Source organism: Triticum aestivum, chromosome 1B (assembly GCF_018294505.1).
Source record: "Triticum aestivum cultivar Chinese Spring chromosome 1B, IWGSC CS RefSeq v2.1, whole genome shotgun sequence".
NCBI lineage: Eukaryota > Viridiplantae > Streptophyta > Magnoliopsida > Poales > Poaceae > Triticum > Triticum aestivum.
In genome coordinates this window covers 396,839,243-396,855,199 of record NC_057795.1, presented here as the reverse complement: position 1 = coordinate 396,855,199, position 15,957 = coordinate 396,839,243, and the positions used below count along the sequence as shown (strand labels likewise).

General features: G+C 45.7%; 1 protein-coding gene across 1 annotated transcript; it reads left to right on the top strand.

Annotated features, from left to right (window-relative positions):
• Positions 1 to 997: 997 nt before the first annotated feature.
• Positions 998 to 4,159, top strand: LOC123091688 (uncharacterized). The gene is made up of 7 exons (XM_044513287.1): positions 998 to 1,423; positions 1,733 to 2,005; positions 2,732 to 2,912; positions 2,996 to 3,215; positions 3,524 to 3,657; positions 3,740 to 3,778; positions 3,877 to 4,159. The coding sequence occupies exons 1-7, from the start codon at positions 1,182 to 1,184 to the stop codon at positions 3,943 to 3,945; spliced, it is 1,158 nt and encodes a 385-aa protein (XP_044369222.1). The 5' UTR covers positions 998 to 1,181; the 3' UTR covers positions 3,946 to 4,159.
• Positions 4,160 to 15,957: the final 11,798 nt, after the last annotated feature.

Genomic DNA, 15,957 nt, shown 5'->3' with positions numbered 1-15,957 from the left:
TTCTGGTGGCCCCCCTCCTGGTATTTCTTCCGCCAATATTTTTATATATTCCAAACAATTCTCCGTATTTTTTTAGGTCATTTGGAGTTGTGCAGAATAGCTATATTTGCTGTAGCCTTTTCCGCTCTAGAATTCGAGCTGCCAGCAATCTACCTCTTCACGTAAAACTTGCAAATTAAGCAAGAAAAGACATTAGAATTGCGTCACAAAGTGAAATAACAATCCAAAACATAACAAAATAGTAGGAAAATACTATCTACTACTATACTACATCACCATTCCTCTTCGGAGAAATCCCAATGCCTATCACAAGTAGCAGGACGCCCCCGCGGCAGCAAACGACCTCCCATACCCTTCGGCCACGGATTCGCCAAGGAATCACCACGGAATCACAGAGGAGCATGGGGGAGCAACGAGGGATTCGCGCGGTTACCTTTGCGCGGCTACAAGGTCGACGCAATGGAGCGGCTGCATGGACTCCCGGCGACGAGGACAGGCCTCCGCGATACCTCCACCATGGTTTCGCCGTGGAGTCGCCACGGAATCGCCTTGCCGTTGAACCGCCTGCCACGAAGAGGGAGGAGAACCGGAGTGGAATGCGGGTCGGGAACGCGAGTGAATGCGGGTGGGGGAGAAAACGGCTACTGGCAATAGAACCGGTGATCATGACGATAGTGGCGAGCGGCGGTTCCACCGCACGTCGCTGTGCGTTGACGTGGTGCTCAAGCCAGGAGGACTGCACTGTAAGATTCGTGCAAAAAAAATGAATGGTGCTCGCAACATTCGGACCAGGTTGCTTCGTGTCACACATGTGACACTTATCATTTGGGAATATTTTTGGTTTAGAGGGAGTTGGGTTAAAAAAGGTGCTCCAGCCGTTCCGTATTTTTAGAGGACTCCGTATCTGTATATAATCTTTTTTTCTTGAACTTGTATCCGTATATAATCTGTCCAATGGCTCTTCCTGTAAACCTTGCCGTACGCGCCGTCGGAGGAGTTTATTTAGAAGAAGAAAAAAGATGGCGGGGCCGCGGGAGACAAGTAATTAAGCAAACGTGACACCCCCCGCCAACTAAACGAGGGTTCCATCGCTCGAACGCGGGACGTTTCCCTTGCACTTCTGTTTTTGCCTCCTCTCTCGCCTTCCAACGAAACCCTAATCCTCGTCCCCGTCGTCTCCCATGCCGCCCCCTGGAAGTCGCGGACGCGGACGCGGACGCCACGGCCGGCCCAGCCTACCTGCGGAGCAGCGTCAGGATCACTTTGCCCGGGACGGCGCACCACAGACCCGTGCCATGGACAGGCCTTTATGGGGAGTCTCTGCGTCTGGCCGCGCCGGCCACGCCTGCGGCAGCGCCGGCCATGGTCTCTCCCGCCCTGGCCGCTCCGAAGGACGCTCCCGCCGTCGGCTTGGCTCTGCACCGTATGTCTACTCGCTTCGTCACTCGTTTTCTACTTCTGATCTAGCCGACTGTCTGACAGAAAAGGCGCGGATTGAATTGTTGTTTGTCGATTGCTTGTGGGTTGCGGTAGTGAGGGATGGTTCTCGTTTAGCTGCATCCCTATGAATTTCACTTGAATTTCTGTATGGTAGATTGCAAGTTGCTTGCTGGTGGAAATCTATAGGGGCATCCATCAACCTTTTTCTTTTCAGAAAGCAAAACAAACTTAAATAAGATAATTGATCTTGGTTCTACTTATTGACCCTGTTCGATTGTTCCACTTAATTCAGGTGTCAGGAACATGGACCTGCACAGTTGCGACGAGAACCGTCTGTCTCGCACTTAAATAAGTTGCTGAGCACTACAACATTTATGGAATCCTCGACTCTTGGGTCGCCAATTCTGGCCCGGACACCTACTGATTGGCCGATGACCTTCTATATCAGAATTGATCGCAGGGGGTCTTTCCATACATATCCTCATGTGGGTGGGCCATTTAGGAAATTGCAAGAAGTTTACAATGCTATTGATCGCTATCTTGAGGACCGCCGGCATCCAACAATGTAAAGTTTCTCAGCTCCCAACTTTGTTCTGGATTTTTCATTATTTACTTTCAAATGTGTTGTGTGCACACTTGCAGCTTATTATCATATCCCAACATGGTTACACAGTACATGCTTTTATGGTGTATAGGCAACAAAACCTAATCACAATTTGTACAACACTGATCAGGAAAAGACTGCATGTCCCTAAGCTAGACTAGAAAACTGACAAGTTTGAAAAGGGTACTGGCTTGTGTTTTCTAATTCCTGTTCTGAAACCACTTAAGTAACTTCTATATGTAAGAGAGTTGTTAAAATTAATAGAACATAAATCATAAGCCTGTCTCAAAATTAACAAAGTAAATGTAGATGGTAACTCTGCTGCCCCATGTACCAAATATTGTTGTAGCGAGACCAAACAAGTTCTGTTAACCGTTCAAACAGTACGATAAGAGCACACTGAGTTGTGAATCTTAATGAAAGATGGATACCTATTTTTAAGAGTTATATGCATTTTGGGAACTTATAACTGTAAGCACATCAATTTTGCTTTTGATTGCTACCTTGAGCAGTGTTAGAAGCAACTTGGTAGCTGTTTGGCCCCTATCCATGAAACTGATTCACCCTAACCATGCGTTGGGCTGATTCATTAGCAAAGTCCTTTATTATCAGTTTATCACTTTGTATTATCCCCCCTTGTGAGAAAGTACAATCTACTAACTGTATAAATGCTCTGATCTGAATTAGGTTCAAGGAGCAAGATGGGGTTTCTCTAATGGACATTGCTATACGAGAGGCTATGTACTGGCCTGATGGCAGTAGGAGGAACGGCCCAAGATCACAAATTATTGAAGAAAGCCATAGTGAAATGCGTTTATTAGTTCAAGCTTTAGTGGACAAGTATAATGATGATCACAACCGTTTTGGGGTTAGCTTGCTCTCCCTCCCAACCTCACTCTCTGTCCTACTACAGATTATCATGAACTGATCTGACCGATGATGTTATTTTAGGATCTAGCACATGAACTGAAAGATGTTATGAAGTACCAATATATCTCCGAGGGCCGTGGGTACTATCATTTCAATTTCACTACGAAGACTAAAAGAGCTGATGCTTTTGGATGTGACACCAACAATCTATTCTTTGTCGAAGTCAAAGTCAAATTTGTGAATGAAGAAGATGAAGAATTGGTTGTCAGCTGTTTCTGTATGGTTAAACCTAATGATAATGGTATGATATACTCCCATCTTAATTGATATTGTTAAAATACATTTTCTGGCCACAGTTCTGGAAGATATACGTGCAAATGTGTTTCTGGTTGTGGTATATACCATCTTTAATGTATTTACCTCTTCATTTTCTGCTTGTATCATGTTATCTTTCATCTCATCCATTATCCTTGAGCTTCACATTTGCAATATCTTAAACTGGTTCATGCACAGTTTTTTTCTTACCTTCAACTATCTATTGTTATTGTTTTTGTTCCTGGTTGGTTATTTGGCAGTTAAATGATTCCCCCTCTTTTGTAACTTATAAAGGCCACTGCTATGGTTGTGTAAATAATGGAAGTGTTCGTATGAAGCACCCCAACAATGCTGCTGCATACACTGGTGGTCACTTGGATTTGCCATCTGGATGTTGTAGTGGAGACTGGATCGACTACGATGAGGATGTATGGTGTTCTATTTCCTAGTGAGCATTAAATTCTTTTGGTGCTGTGTCATTAATTTTTAGCCTTTTCCCTTATTTTACAGGAGAAAGCTGAGGAGGATAATATAAGATATATGTTCAAGGTATTTGTATATCATGTGCAGTATAGTACGTTTCTACTAACATGATGTTGGTACTTGATTCATTGTTAATCCTTGCATGTGCATTATTTTTTCTTCAGGGCATGGATGATCCAGAGTTCCTGAAGGAATTCTTAACACTCCCGCCTGGTGCAACACCTATCGTGTAAATGGTGGAAGACTAGGGAGGGCGCTGGAGTGGGATATAAACGGCTGTGTATATTTGGCGAAACCTTTTAATGTTAATATTTCAATTCTGGAGGCATCCTAGTCTTTCAATTCTGGAGGCATCCTAGAGAGTGGTATTGAGAGAAACCATTTGGTTTAAGATGGTCCTATTTATAAAAAGTTGTTATACTTGAATAAGTTGCTTCTGTTTTCATATTTGACATACATTTATACTCCCTCCGTTCCTAAATCTAAGTCTTTTTTAGAGATTCCACTATAAAGACTACATTCGAATGTATATAGATGCCTTTTAGAGTATAAGTTCACTCATTTTGCTCCGTATGTAAGTCTATAGTGGAATTTCTTAAAAGACTTGTATTTAGGAACGGAGGGAGTATATGCTTTGCTTGTTAGATTATGTTTTGCCTATGTAACAAAAAGAAAATTTCATTTATCGGAAGTCTGTATGCATTGTACTCCCTCCGTTCCTAAATACTCCCTCCGTCCGGAAATACTTGTCATTAAAATAAATAAAAGGGGATGTATCTAGATGTATTTTAGTTCTAGATACATCCCTTTTTGTTCATTTTGATGACAAGTATTTTTGGACGGAGGGAGTATAAGTCTTTGTAGAGATTTCACTAGGTGAACTACATACGGAGCAAAATGAATGAATATAAACTTAAAATGCATCTATATACATCCGTATGCGGTTTATAGTGAAATCTCTATAAAGATTTATTTAGGAACGGAGGGAGTACTTATGATTCGAGTGTTTTACAGTATAAGTGGGAGTGGGATGTTCGATATGCAATTTAACTTGTCTCTCTAGTCCATTAACTTTCCCACTTTCCTCTCCTGTAAGCCGCTGCACACCTGAGCGGTAAACCCGAGAGAAGGCCGCACCCCAGCTTTTTGCGATGGCTGGCAGCAAGGAGTGAGAATGTAAATGATGTTGCGCTCTGCACATTCCAGTTCTATCAGCAGCAGGAGTTGAATTGGTCTATGTTTGTTAGCTCTTCCCAAGCATGTCTAGTTAAGACCAACTGCCACAATTAGCAGCCGTACTTGTACAGTAATATTGAGATAAAAATATGAGCATGAGATGACTTTGCTCTTCCAGGCTCCAGCTTCAGATACCATTGGTGATATGTGGACCAAAGTAAAATGATGAGGGTAGTAAAGTCATTAATTATTATCATAAGTTTGCAGAACTTGTCCTCCAAATCAACGAAATTGTTGTTGCTAGGCGATTCAGGGCCGGTTAAAGGTATTACTAATGATTTGCAAAATACAACCCCAAAAATGCAAAAGAAGGATTTATGCATTTTGGACTTCTACCCATTGACTCATAGCACAAATAAAGGCATTGATTGTTGGCTAAGGCTGCCTGTAATGGGAGTATTATTATCATAGTTAGTATTATGCATGCAGTAGACAATTTTGATGAGATGACATAGAATTAAATGAAGAAAGAGAGAACTTCATATCATAATGAATGTTACTCCCATGCATGACAATAAATAAGGCCATCTAAGATACTACTCCCTTCGTCTAGGTGTATAAGTCACCTTACAAAACCAAATAATCCCAAAACACTTAGGCTGGTCACAATGGGCAAGAACATAAGCTAGTAACTTACACACTTCCCTAGACTATGTTACTACCTCCATAGTGGGTAGGAACATCTATGTAGTGTCATGCAACGATGTATTTATTAGGTTATAGACTCATTGTTTCTTGGAGTGTGTGATGTTCCGGTAACTTAGCTAATTACCACAAACACCTCTCTCTTCATTAAATATATGCCACATAAGCAAAGTTGTATTGGAGTGTGTGATGTTACTCCTAAGTTCCTCCCCATTGTGATCAGCCTTAGGCATGGTGCATTAACTCCTATCTCGTGTCTAGTTTCTTGATATATCAACCAATAAGAAATGTGAGGCGTACATGCTTTCAATGACTTGAGACTATCAAACACGACATACAGTGGTTAGTTCATTCCATGCAATGCTATTAATTAGCAAATAAACATGAAGTTCTCTCGTTTTCCCCTACGCCTTGATCGCGGTGCACAATCTAAGGTGACTTATACACCTAGACGGAGGAAGATAATATGTATATGTAGGTAGTATCACACACTAGTATCATATGCATGCTACTAACTTAGGATACTACCCACTACGAGCAGCCGGCTTATGGGTTGCAACATTATAGGGTCATTAATGCCAGAGATGAAATTAATCAGGTTAACATTTTTGGCGTTTCAGTGGTATCATCTGATTCTTTCACGACATCTCAACTAGCATCATGAATGCTTGCTTCTCTGGAGGAAAATTGAAGTGAATACGGTCTTACAAAGCTTGTATGGCAAACTCAAATCTCAAGTTAGCATTGCATCTAAGCTCCCTTTTATTGCTCCTGTAGTTTGTTAAACCATTTATTGATAAACCACGGGCTTGTACGGGCATTTTCCTACCATAGGTACCAGTCACCCCGACACTCTCGCATTGCCCCATGGGGGGTGGCTCGGGCGAACCCTAGCCGCCGTCGCCCCCGACCCACCCTTGTTCCGGTTCGTTGGAATAGGTGGCGACTATGTGATGACGTCGTGTCCTTCATGAAGGCACTGCCTTGGCTATTCACGGAGTCCTCGGAGTTGGAGCTTGGGGCGACTTGGTTTTGGTTGGGGTTGCCACTCAGGTCATGGGCCTCCGGGGCACAATGTATGCCATCGCCAATGCTTCCGACGCGTCTTCTTCCTCTGGATCGACTAAGTCCTGCCACCCACTTGCCGACTTCTCTAGACACTTGATGGGGCAGTACGTTGACCCAGTCAGTTCTATGGTCGTCGTCATCGCGTCTTGGACTCTTGGTTGTGTAGTGCATCGGTAGTGACGCGGCTTGGTTGCTCTATGCCCCGTCTCCTCGTGTTCTTGGCTAGAGATCAGGCAAGGTGAGTTCTCTTGTTGTTCGATTGTAGTAGGTGTGGTTCTAATCTCAGGGATTAGCGTGAAGTTGTTTGCCTTTTGGCGTTGTATCTGCCTTTTGGCATGGTTCTGGCCGCTTGGCCCTTCTTCTATATAAAGATGATACACCTTTCCATGCTGTATTCGAGAAAAAAAAGAGAGAAGAACTTAGGGCCTATGCATATGAGCAAGGTGAATCTCTCATGCACACCGTTGAGAGTAAAATCTGATAGGATTCGTTGTGGAATGTGAACTTGAGCCTTTGTTGTGATCTTGCCAAAGCAGATCTGCCTGTGCTTGCCAAGCCTAATGAACCTGACCAACATAAGATGGGATGGGAAGAAAACTAGCTAGGAGACTTTTCCCTTTCTTTTGAAACAAGAAAGAAGAGGGTGGCACGTGGGTCCTCTCTGTCAGTGAGTAAATGCTGCAGCCCCACATGGCGGCCACACGCCTAAACCCACACCACCACAGGCGTAGAACAGCGTAGGAGCGCTCCGGCTTGCCCCAAGGCATGGAGGAGCACACACCGCACCGAAGCGGGGCTGGTAAAACCCTCGACCAAAGCAAGCGCTCCCGCATCCTCGACCCCCCACTCTCTAAACCAGCCGCGGCCACCGCCTCGTCTCCGCTTCCTCGCGCCCCGTCTTCTACATCCCCGCCGTGTTCCCTCCTCGCCGCCCTCCTCCGCCGTCTCCCGTCCAGGCCAACCGCGCGGCCGCCGCCTCGATCGCCGTACGTCTTCCCCGCCCCCTCGCGCCGTTCGTCCACCATCTCCGGTACGCCGCTTCCTCCCCTCTTCGTCCGTCTTCCACATCCACCCCGCGCGGCGGCGGGCCTCCACGCCAGCCAGCGGAGCCTCCCGGCGCCGTACGTTCGTCGTCGATTACCACACACCGACCACATCAGCCCCGTCTTCAACGATGCGCTTCGTCCTCTCCGCTGTCCGCATCAAGCACTAGGTAATGTTTCATGCACATCCATCGCCTCGTACCCAACCTGTGCATTCGAAATGTTGACGGCCATTAGCACCGATTGGAGCGGTTGCGCGCGGCGGGCACGATGATTGGGGGTTGGGGTTTCGTCGCCGACCGGGCCTAGCCTTCCTGCGTCGGCGATAAATGGGTTGCGCAGCCGCAGCCGGCAGCCCCGCTTGGTGGAGGTAGAGGGCCGGGGGAGCCGCGGGGGCCGCGTCTGCATGCTCTGGACATTGCAACGCTGGCAGCGCCGGCCACAATCGCCTAGCCTTGCGCCGTCTTGGCAATGCGACTTGATGGCGTGATAGCAATATAGTTGCAGTTTGATTGCTCCCCCTGTTTTTGTCTCGGTTCCTCTCTTCAGCTTGATCATCGAGGCAATGGGTGGCAAATTGGTTAGTGGGTTAGTGCACCAAAAATACAAGCAAGGGATGTTGAGTTCAGAACTTAGCTAGCATGTACAGAGTCTAGAATGCAGTAGAATTTAGCTAGCAACGATATTTTTCCAGCCCAAGTGTGCACAGTTCAAGAGAATTAGAATGTACAGAGGTGTAGAATTTTGGTTCAATAATGTGAAGGTCTATCCATCAGGAATTTATATTGCACAAGAGAATTTATAGTTTGGATCTGATTTCAGGAATTTTGCAATGTACTGTACTTCGGAACTCTCAACCCCTGTTATATTTGTAACAATGCCACAGATTTCTTTTGAATCCGATTTCCAAATGGTCCATATATATGCCTGTTCAGATGCCTATCTTTTTTTCATAATTTTGCTCGGCAGGCAACATTTGGTTCATAATCTGAAAGGCATCGTGAAAATGCATGGGATTTTCGCATTATTGTGTATAAGATTGAAATTCAGTATGACTGATTTTACAAATATGCATTGATTCTACCTAGTATTTTTTTTAATTCAGATCTGCACCATTTTTCTTGAGTTTGTTCATGTGTGCATGTGGACATGACATAAGCAGGTGATGGTGTGTTTTGCAAAAGGGAGAGACCGCATGCATGCATGCATGCATGCATGATGATACATTGATGCATTATTATAATTTTTGCATAATTAGAAGAGCAATTCTTAATGCAAACTGAGGAAAATGAATGGATGTGATTAAAACGTAACTGCTCTTTTTTCACTTGTAGAAACATAGTAGTGTATGTTTGTATTTCACCCTTTACTGACATAACTAAGTTATTAGCACAGGCATGTTAATCTTTGTGTACCCCCGCAAAAAAAAATGTTAACCTTTGTGTATACTTGCTATACCTATGCAGGACAATGGACGTCAACAACCATGAATTCTCGTGGAAATACACCCGATTTCATGGTCAGTGGATCCTCCCGCCTGTGCGACACCAAGGGAGGAGACCAAGCTGCGTCTTCCATGCCCTTGCCTCAGGCGTCGAGATGGAGATCCGGCGGATGTGGGCTTTGGAAGCACCTCCTAGAAGCACCCATATCAGAATTTTCTTAAACCAGTTTATCCGTCAATATGAGTTTCAAGCAGGTAGCTAGTATTTCATTCAGGGAAATAGAGTGCATTGCCTAACACATGACATGGAGTACTGACATGTATGTATGTCAGTAGTAGTATATCTTATCGGAGCTGTTTGTATACATGCAGGCGCTCCACTTGGCCGAGACAATGGAGTCCGAAGGTTACCTGTGGGCCTTCGACTGCTGGCTCGACAAGGCATATATGCAGAGTGTGGTGACTGGCCGGACGCGAGGCGCGTCCACATCTCCGGTGCACGTACGCGGTACCGTGTGCATTTTGATGAAGTCGTGAGACTTCTCCGACAAGGAAGACCTGTGATGGGCGGCTTCCGTTTTTGTGGTCGCTTCGAGTCGTTGGGGCCGAACGGCATCTACCACTTCCAGCGCAGGAGGGGCGACGTATATCCTCCACTGAGGCATATGGTGGTGTTCGTTGGATACGGGCGGCGAGGAGGGAGGCCGTATCTTATATTCCAGAACAGCTCAGGAAGAAGGTTTGGCGAAGATGGGTATGGCAGAATCTGGTTTCAAGAGGTGAGGGATTTCACCACCTTCACCGTCCGGAAAGGGACCTTCCCGACACCGTCACAGCCAGAGCCAGGCCGTCGAGGTCGAGGCGCCTCCTCCTCGTCGCACCCAGGCCGTGGCGATCCAGGCGCATCCTCCTCGTCGCACCCCGGACGTTTCGGCAGCTCCTCGTCGTTGCGCCAGGTCCGCTCCTCCTACTCGTCGCTCACGGGCCGTTTTGATCCGGGCGCCTCCTCCTCCTCACATCCGCCTGCACACCGGTGAGATGCCTATCCTGGCGGGTCCTCCTCACCACGCCGGCGCCCCTCTGATTTCGGCGGTACATCCACCTACACCGCCGTGGCGTCCTTTGACTCCACGAGCACAGGCTCCATAGACGAGGAGATGGAGGATGACACCGAGTTCATCTTCAGCTTACCTCCAAGCTTCCTTGCAGCAACCCGCAAGTGAGGAGAGTGTCGAGCTTCAACAAGGGCAGCTTTCATGCTGAAGAGTGGCAGTTTTTTTTTTTTTTTTTGAGGAAATGAAGAGTGGCAGCTGAGTGACAGAGACCAGAAACATTGCAGGTTATAGCAGTTTGGCAAAGTGAAAGATGTTTTGCTCGGTTCAAATGTGTCTGAGTTTTGCCTAGGACATGCGGTGCTGCAAGCTGGACTCACATTTTCCTGATTTCTTCCGTGTCTCCACAAGCATTCAGTGTACAGCCCAGTGTGACCCCCACAGCCCAGTAGTGTATATACTTCGTTTTGGGCCATGAAACACACTCTGATAGTTATTTTCTACAGTCGGCCCGTGCAGCTTTTCGGGCCAAGCTCCGCCAGGAGAGCAACTAATTAAGCTAGAACTACGGACTGCAAAAGTAATGCGCACGATTTCAAAACCTGCTAGAACTACGGGCTGCAAAAGTACAAATACACATGTATCCATAACAAATGTGTTTTTTTATTTCTAAAAAAACCCGCAACAAATGTATTTAATTCTGGTTGTAGTACACGCCCCCTTCCCCCTACAAACAATATGGTCATTTGATCATAAGTTTTATCCATCTTCATATGTGTCACGCAACAGCGGCTATGTTGAACACTGAGGGGGCCGTGTCCCCACTCCCCCAACCCATGTGCAATTTTTTACTAGGTATGTAATCGCGTGCCCTGCATCTGTAGCTCTTGGATAACACATGCACATATATGTAGAAGGCCTTTGATGGATTTCTTGGCTAGCTAAGACTCAGCCAAACACGTACGAGCAAGGTAAGACTCAAACAAGCAGCTTAATCGATTTCTTGGCTAGCTGTAGACGTATGCATGTGAACCCGGGCTTTCACTAGCGATTGATCTTTGACGGAGTGACTCTCTCAACGGAACTCGTGTAAACTTAGCGAACGGGAAGACTGATCGGGAATTCGGGATTGAAGGCCACAGGGGTCGTGTCGAGCCTGTGGTTTAACTTTGTATTGCTTTTTCTCCTGGTCTTTTCCGGTTACAAGGAGCACCCATGTGCTTTTTATACACGTCCATGAGGGACTATGGAAACGGACTAGGACTGAAATCATTTAGGACTCGTACGTGCTCCTATTCCTAAGAGCATCTCCGGCCGCTCGGCCTCCCAGGACGCTGAAAAAAGTTGCCTGGGGGCACGCAGGCGCTAGATTGGCACGTGGGGGCGACTTCGTTCCCAGTCGTCGGCCCATAGGTCCCCGCGGGCTCGGTGATATTTCATACAAATTTTAGCAAACTCGGCGATCTTTCACGAACTCGGTGAAATTTCATGCAAACTACGCCAAACTCGACGATATTTCATTGAAATTTGTACAAAAAACATAAAACATGCAAACTATGCCTAGCCACTACGCCCGCGTCCACCGCCCGCAATCTACATGCCGAGAAGCCTGTTGAAGCGGGTGTAGTCACCGCCGCCGTCGTCGTCATCGTCGTCGTCGTCGCGCACCCCGCCGGAGCCGCCGCCGTCCCCGATGCACCCCTGGCCAGGGTCGCCGACGCCGAAGCACTCCATCAACAACAATAACGGCGTGAAGCCCAAGCACTTGAGGCGCAAATGTGCACTACATGACACAAGTCGCGCCATCGCCGACCTCAATGGTCAAAGGTGCAACCAAGAGGAAGCACTATGCGAAGAAATTCAAGAAAGAAATACCAAGCAAGAGTGCATCGTCAAGTTCCTCAAGCTCCTCCACAAGCTCGATAAGCTCCTCCACAAGAGCAAGATGACTTTGGAAATCCTCCACGCCAAGAGCAATATGAGGTTGACAATCCTCCACGTCAAGAGCGTCATCATCATCCTCGACCCAATCACAACGAAGAGCAACGCTACGGCAAGCTCAAGTTCACAATGCCCAAGTTCCATGTAACCAATAATCCCGAAGAGTACCTTTCATGGGCATTGAAGGTCGACAAGATCTTTCGTTTGCATAACTATGAGGAAGAGAAGAAGATCGCTATGGCATCATTTGAGTTTCAAGATTATGTGCTCATATGGTGGGAACAAATCCTTGAGGGCCGAGAAGCAAGAGGTGAACCACCAATCCCACATGGGAGGAAATGAAAGATGTCATGCGCGCATGCTTTGTGCCAACCTACCACTCCCTCCATTCTTAAATATTTGTCTTTTTAGAGATTTCAAATATACTACCACATATGGATGTATATAGACATATTTTAGAGTGTAGATTCACTCATTTTTCTCCGTATGTAGTCACTTGTTGAAATCTCTAGAAAAACAAATATTTAGGAACAGAGGGAGTACAACCGCAATCTCTTCAAGAAACTCCAACTCCTCAAGCAAGGAACAAAGAGCATTGAAGAATACTACAAGGAAATGGAGATTGCCATGATAAGAGCCAATGTCACGAAAGATGATCAACAAGCTATGGCCCGTTTCTTGAATGACCTCAATCATCCCATCAAGAAGATTGCTGACTTCCAGCCCTACTCCAACCTCATTGAGCTCATGCATCAAGTTACCAAAGCGGAACGTCAAGTGCAAGATGACTTCAAGTACGCCAAGTACTCTTCCAAGAGCTACGGCTTCTCCAACACCCAAGCTTCAACGACTCCAACAACTTCTACATCAACCAAGCCATCTACAAGCAATGGCGACAAGTCAACTTACAAGAAAACTTCGACAACCTCAAGTCGTCCTCCTCCTACAAGCAGCTTCAAGCTGCGAGCTTCATCATCTACTCCAACCGATGAGACCATCAAGACAAGTTCCATCAAGTGTTTCACATGCGGCGGCCGAGGCCACAAGTCCTTTGAGTGTACCAACAAGCGCACCATGATCCTCAACGATGATGGAACCTATGACTCCATGAGTGAAGAGGAGATGGAAGCCCTTGAGCAAGTGGCCATGCACCGGCGCGTGAACGACGATGAAGACGATCAAGTCTTTTGTGATGAGGATTCGAGCCCCGCTATCGTTGTCTCCAAAGTCTTGACTCTTCAACATCAGGAATACGAAGCCCAAAGATGCCACATCTTCCACACCAAGGCTAGCATCAATGGAAGGTCCGTCAAGGTCATCATTGATGGAGGGAGTTGTCACAACTTGGCAAGTGAAGAACTATGCTCCAAGCTCCAATTGGTCAAGATGAAGCACCCGCACCCCTACAAGGTCCAATGGCTAAGCGACTCCGGCACTATCCAAGTCGAGCACACAGTGCAAGTTTCATTCAAGATAGGAGCATATGAAGACACTTTGGAGTGTGATGTCATCCCGATGTCCGTTTGCCACCTCCTTCTTGGTCGACCATGGAAATTTGACCGAGGCGTCATCCACAATGGGCGTACCAATCACTATAGCTTCAAGATGAAAGGAAAGGAGTACATGCTACGACCTATGTCTCCAAGTCAAGTGATCGCCGACAAGCAAGCCACCCATCATGGAGAAAAGAGTAAGCGAGTGACCCACCCAAAAGAGAGTGAGCGCCACAAGACAAAATTGAGTGCCTCCACGATGAGCGACAAGAAAAACTTAGTCGTATTTGCCACCAAAAGTGAGATGAGAGAAGTGTGTGAGAACCTATCAAGTGTTATGCACTATGTCCTTGTGTGCAAGGACGAGGCACCAAAAACTAACACCTCTCACGATCTACCTTTAGTGTTGTCTTCTTTTCTCCAGGAATTCCAAGATGTTTTCCCCGATGAGCTACCTCCGGGTCTACGTCCACTACGAGGCATTGAGTACCGAATCGACCTCATCCTCGGAGCACCTCTACCTAACAGGGCTCCCTACCGCGTCAACCCTGAGGAAACTAAGGAGATCCAACGGCAAGTACAACAACTCATCGACAACGGTCAAGTACGTGAAAGTTTGAGCCCTTGTGCCGTTCCGGTCATTCTTGTTACAAAGAAAGACGGTACTTATCGCATGTGTTCTGATTGTCGTCCCATTAATGCCATCGCTGTCAGATATCGTTACCCTATTCCACGCTTAGATGATATGCTTGATGAGCTTAGCGGATCAACCATTTTCTCTAAGATTGATCTTAAGAGTGGATACTATCAAATACGCATCCAAGAAGGTGATGAATGGAAAACCACATTTAAGACCAAATTTGGCTTATATGAATGGCTAGTTATGCCAATGGGTTTATCCAAAGCACCCGATACTTTCATGTGAGTCATGCACTTTGTTCTTGGTCCCTATATTAGTGTATTTGTTGTGGTCTATTTTGATGATATTCTTGTCTTTAGCAAATCCCTCAAATATCATGTCACCCATCTTAGAACCGTGTTGCAAACCCTTAGGAAAGAGTGCCTTTATGCTAATATGGACAAATGCCTTTTTGGTGTTGATAAGCTTGTTTTCTTGGGTTTCGTTGTGTCTTCTAAGGGTGTTCATGTAGATGAATCCTAAGATCAATGCTATTAAAACTTGGCCCCAATCAACCAACTTACAACAAGTGCGTAGTTTTCTTGGTTTAGCCGGTTTCTATCGTAGATTTGTGAAGAATTTTAGCACCATTGCTTCACCTTTACATTCTTTGAGTAAGAAAAATGCGCCATTTGTTTGGGTACCATCTCAAGGTACCGCATTTAATGCGCTTAAGAATTTTCTTACTCATGCTCCCATCCTTGCATTACCCAACTTTGACAAACCTTTTGAAATTCATTGTGATGCTAGTGGTAATGGCATAGGAGGTGTGTTAACACAAGAAAAGCGCCCCATAGCATACTTTAGTGAGAAAATTTTCAGAGCGCAACTCAATTATCCCATCTATGACAAACAGCTATATGCTTTAGTGGGAGTTTGTGTTAATGGGAACATTATCTTCGCCCTCATGAATTTATCATTCATACCTATCATGAAACGCTTAAGTACTTAAAGGGTCAAACTAAGTTGAACAAGCATCATGCTAAATGGAGTGAATTCATTGAGTCTTTTCCTTATGTCATCAAGTACATAAAAGGTAAGGAAAATGTTGTGGCATATGCTCTTTGCCGCATATGCATACTTGTCACTAAACTTGAATTGAATGTCATTGGCTTTGAGCACATCAAAGACTTGTATGCGCATGATCCTACCTTTGCTATTCCTTATGCTAAGTGTTTGACACATACATCTTGGGAACGCTATTACATCAAGGATGATTATCTTATGAGAGCTAACAAACTTTGCATCCTCGAGTCTTCTCTTCATTTGCTCCTTTTGCAAGAGGCTCATGGAGGAGGACTAATAGGACACTTTGGACGGGATAAGACATTTGCTACGCTCTCCAAGAACTATTTTTGGCCCAAAATGTTCCGTGACGTCTCACTCTTCACCAACTGATGCTCTACATGTCGCAAAGCTAAGTCAAAAGCTCAATCCCATGGTCTTTACATGCCCCTTCCTATTCCTTATCAACCTTGGGAAGACATTAGCATGGACTTTGTACTTGGTTTGCCTAGAACTCAAAATAGAAAGGATTCCGTGTTTGTTGTTGTGGACCGATTCTCTAAGATGGCTCATTTTATCCCATGCAACAAGATAGACGATGCTTCACATATTGCAAATCTTTTTTGTAGTGAAATCTTG

Bases quoted from the DNA above. Each gene is read 5' to 3' on its own strand.
- LOC123091688 (XM_044513287.1), top strand. From the start codon at position 1,182: ATGCCGCCCCCTGGAAGTCGCGGACGCGGACGCGGACGCCACGGCCGG. The intron at 1,424-1,732 runs GTATGTCTACTC...CACTTAATTCAG, and splicing joins CGTCGGCTTGGCTCTGCACC to GTGTCAGGAACATGGACCTG. The intron at 3,216-3,523 runs GTATGATATACT...TAACTTATAAAG, and splicing joins GGTTAAACCTAATGATAATG to GCCACTGCTATGGTTGTGTA.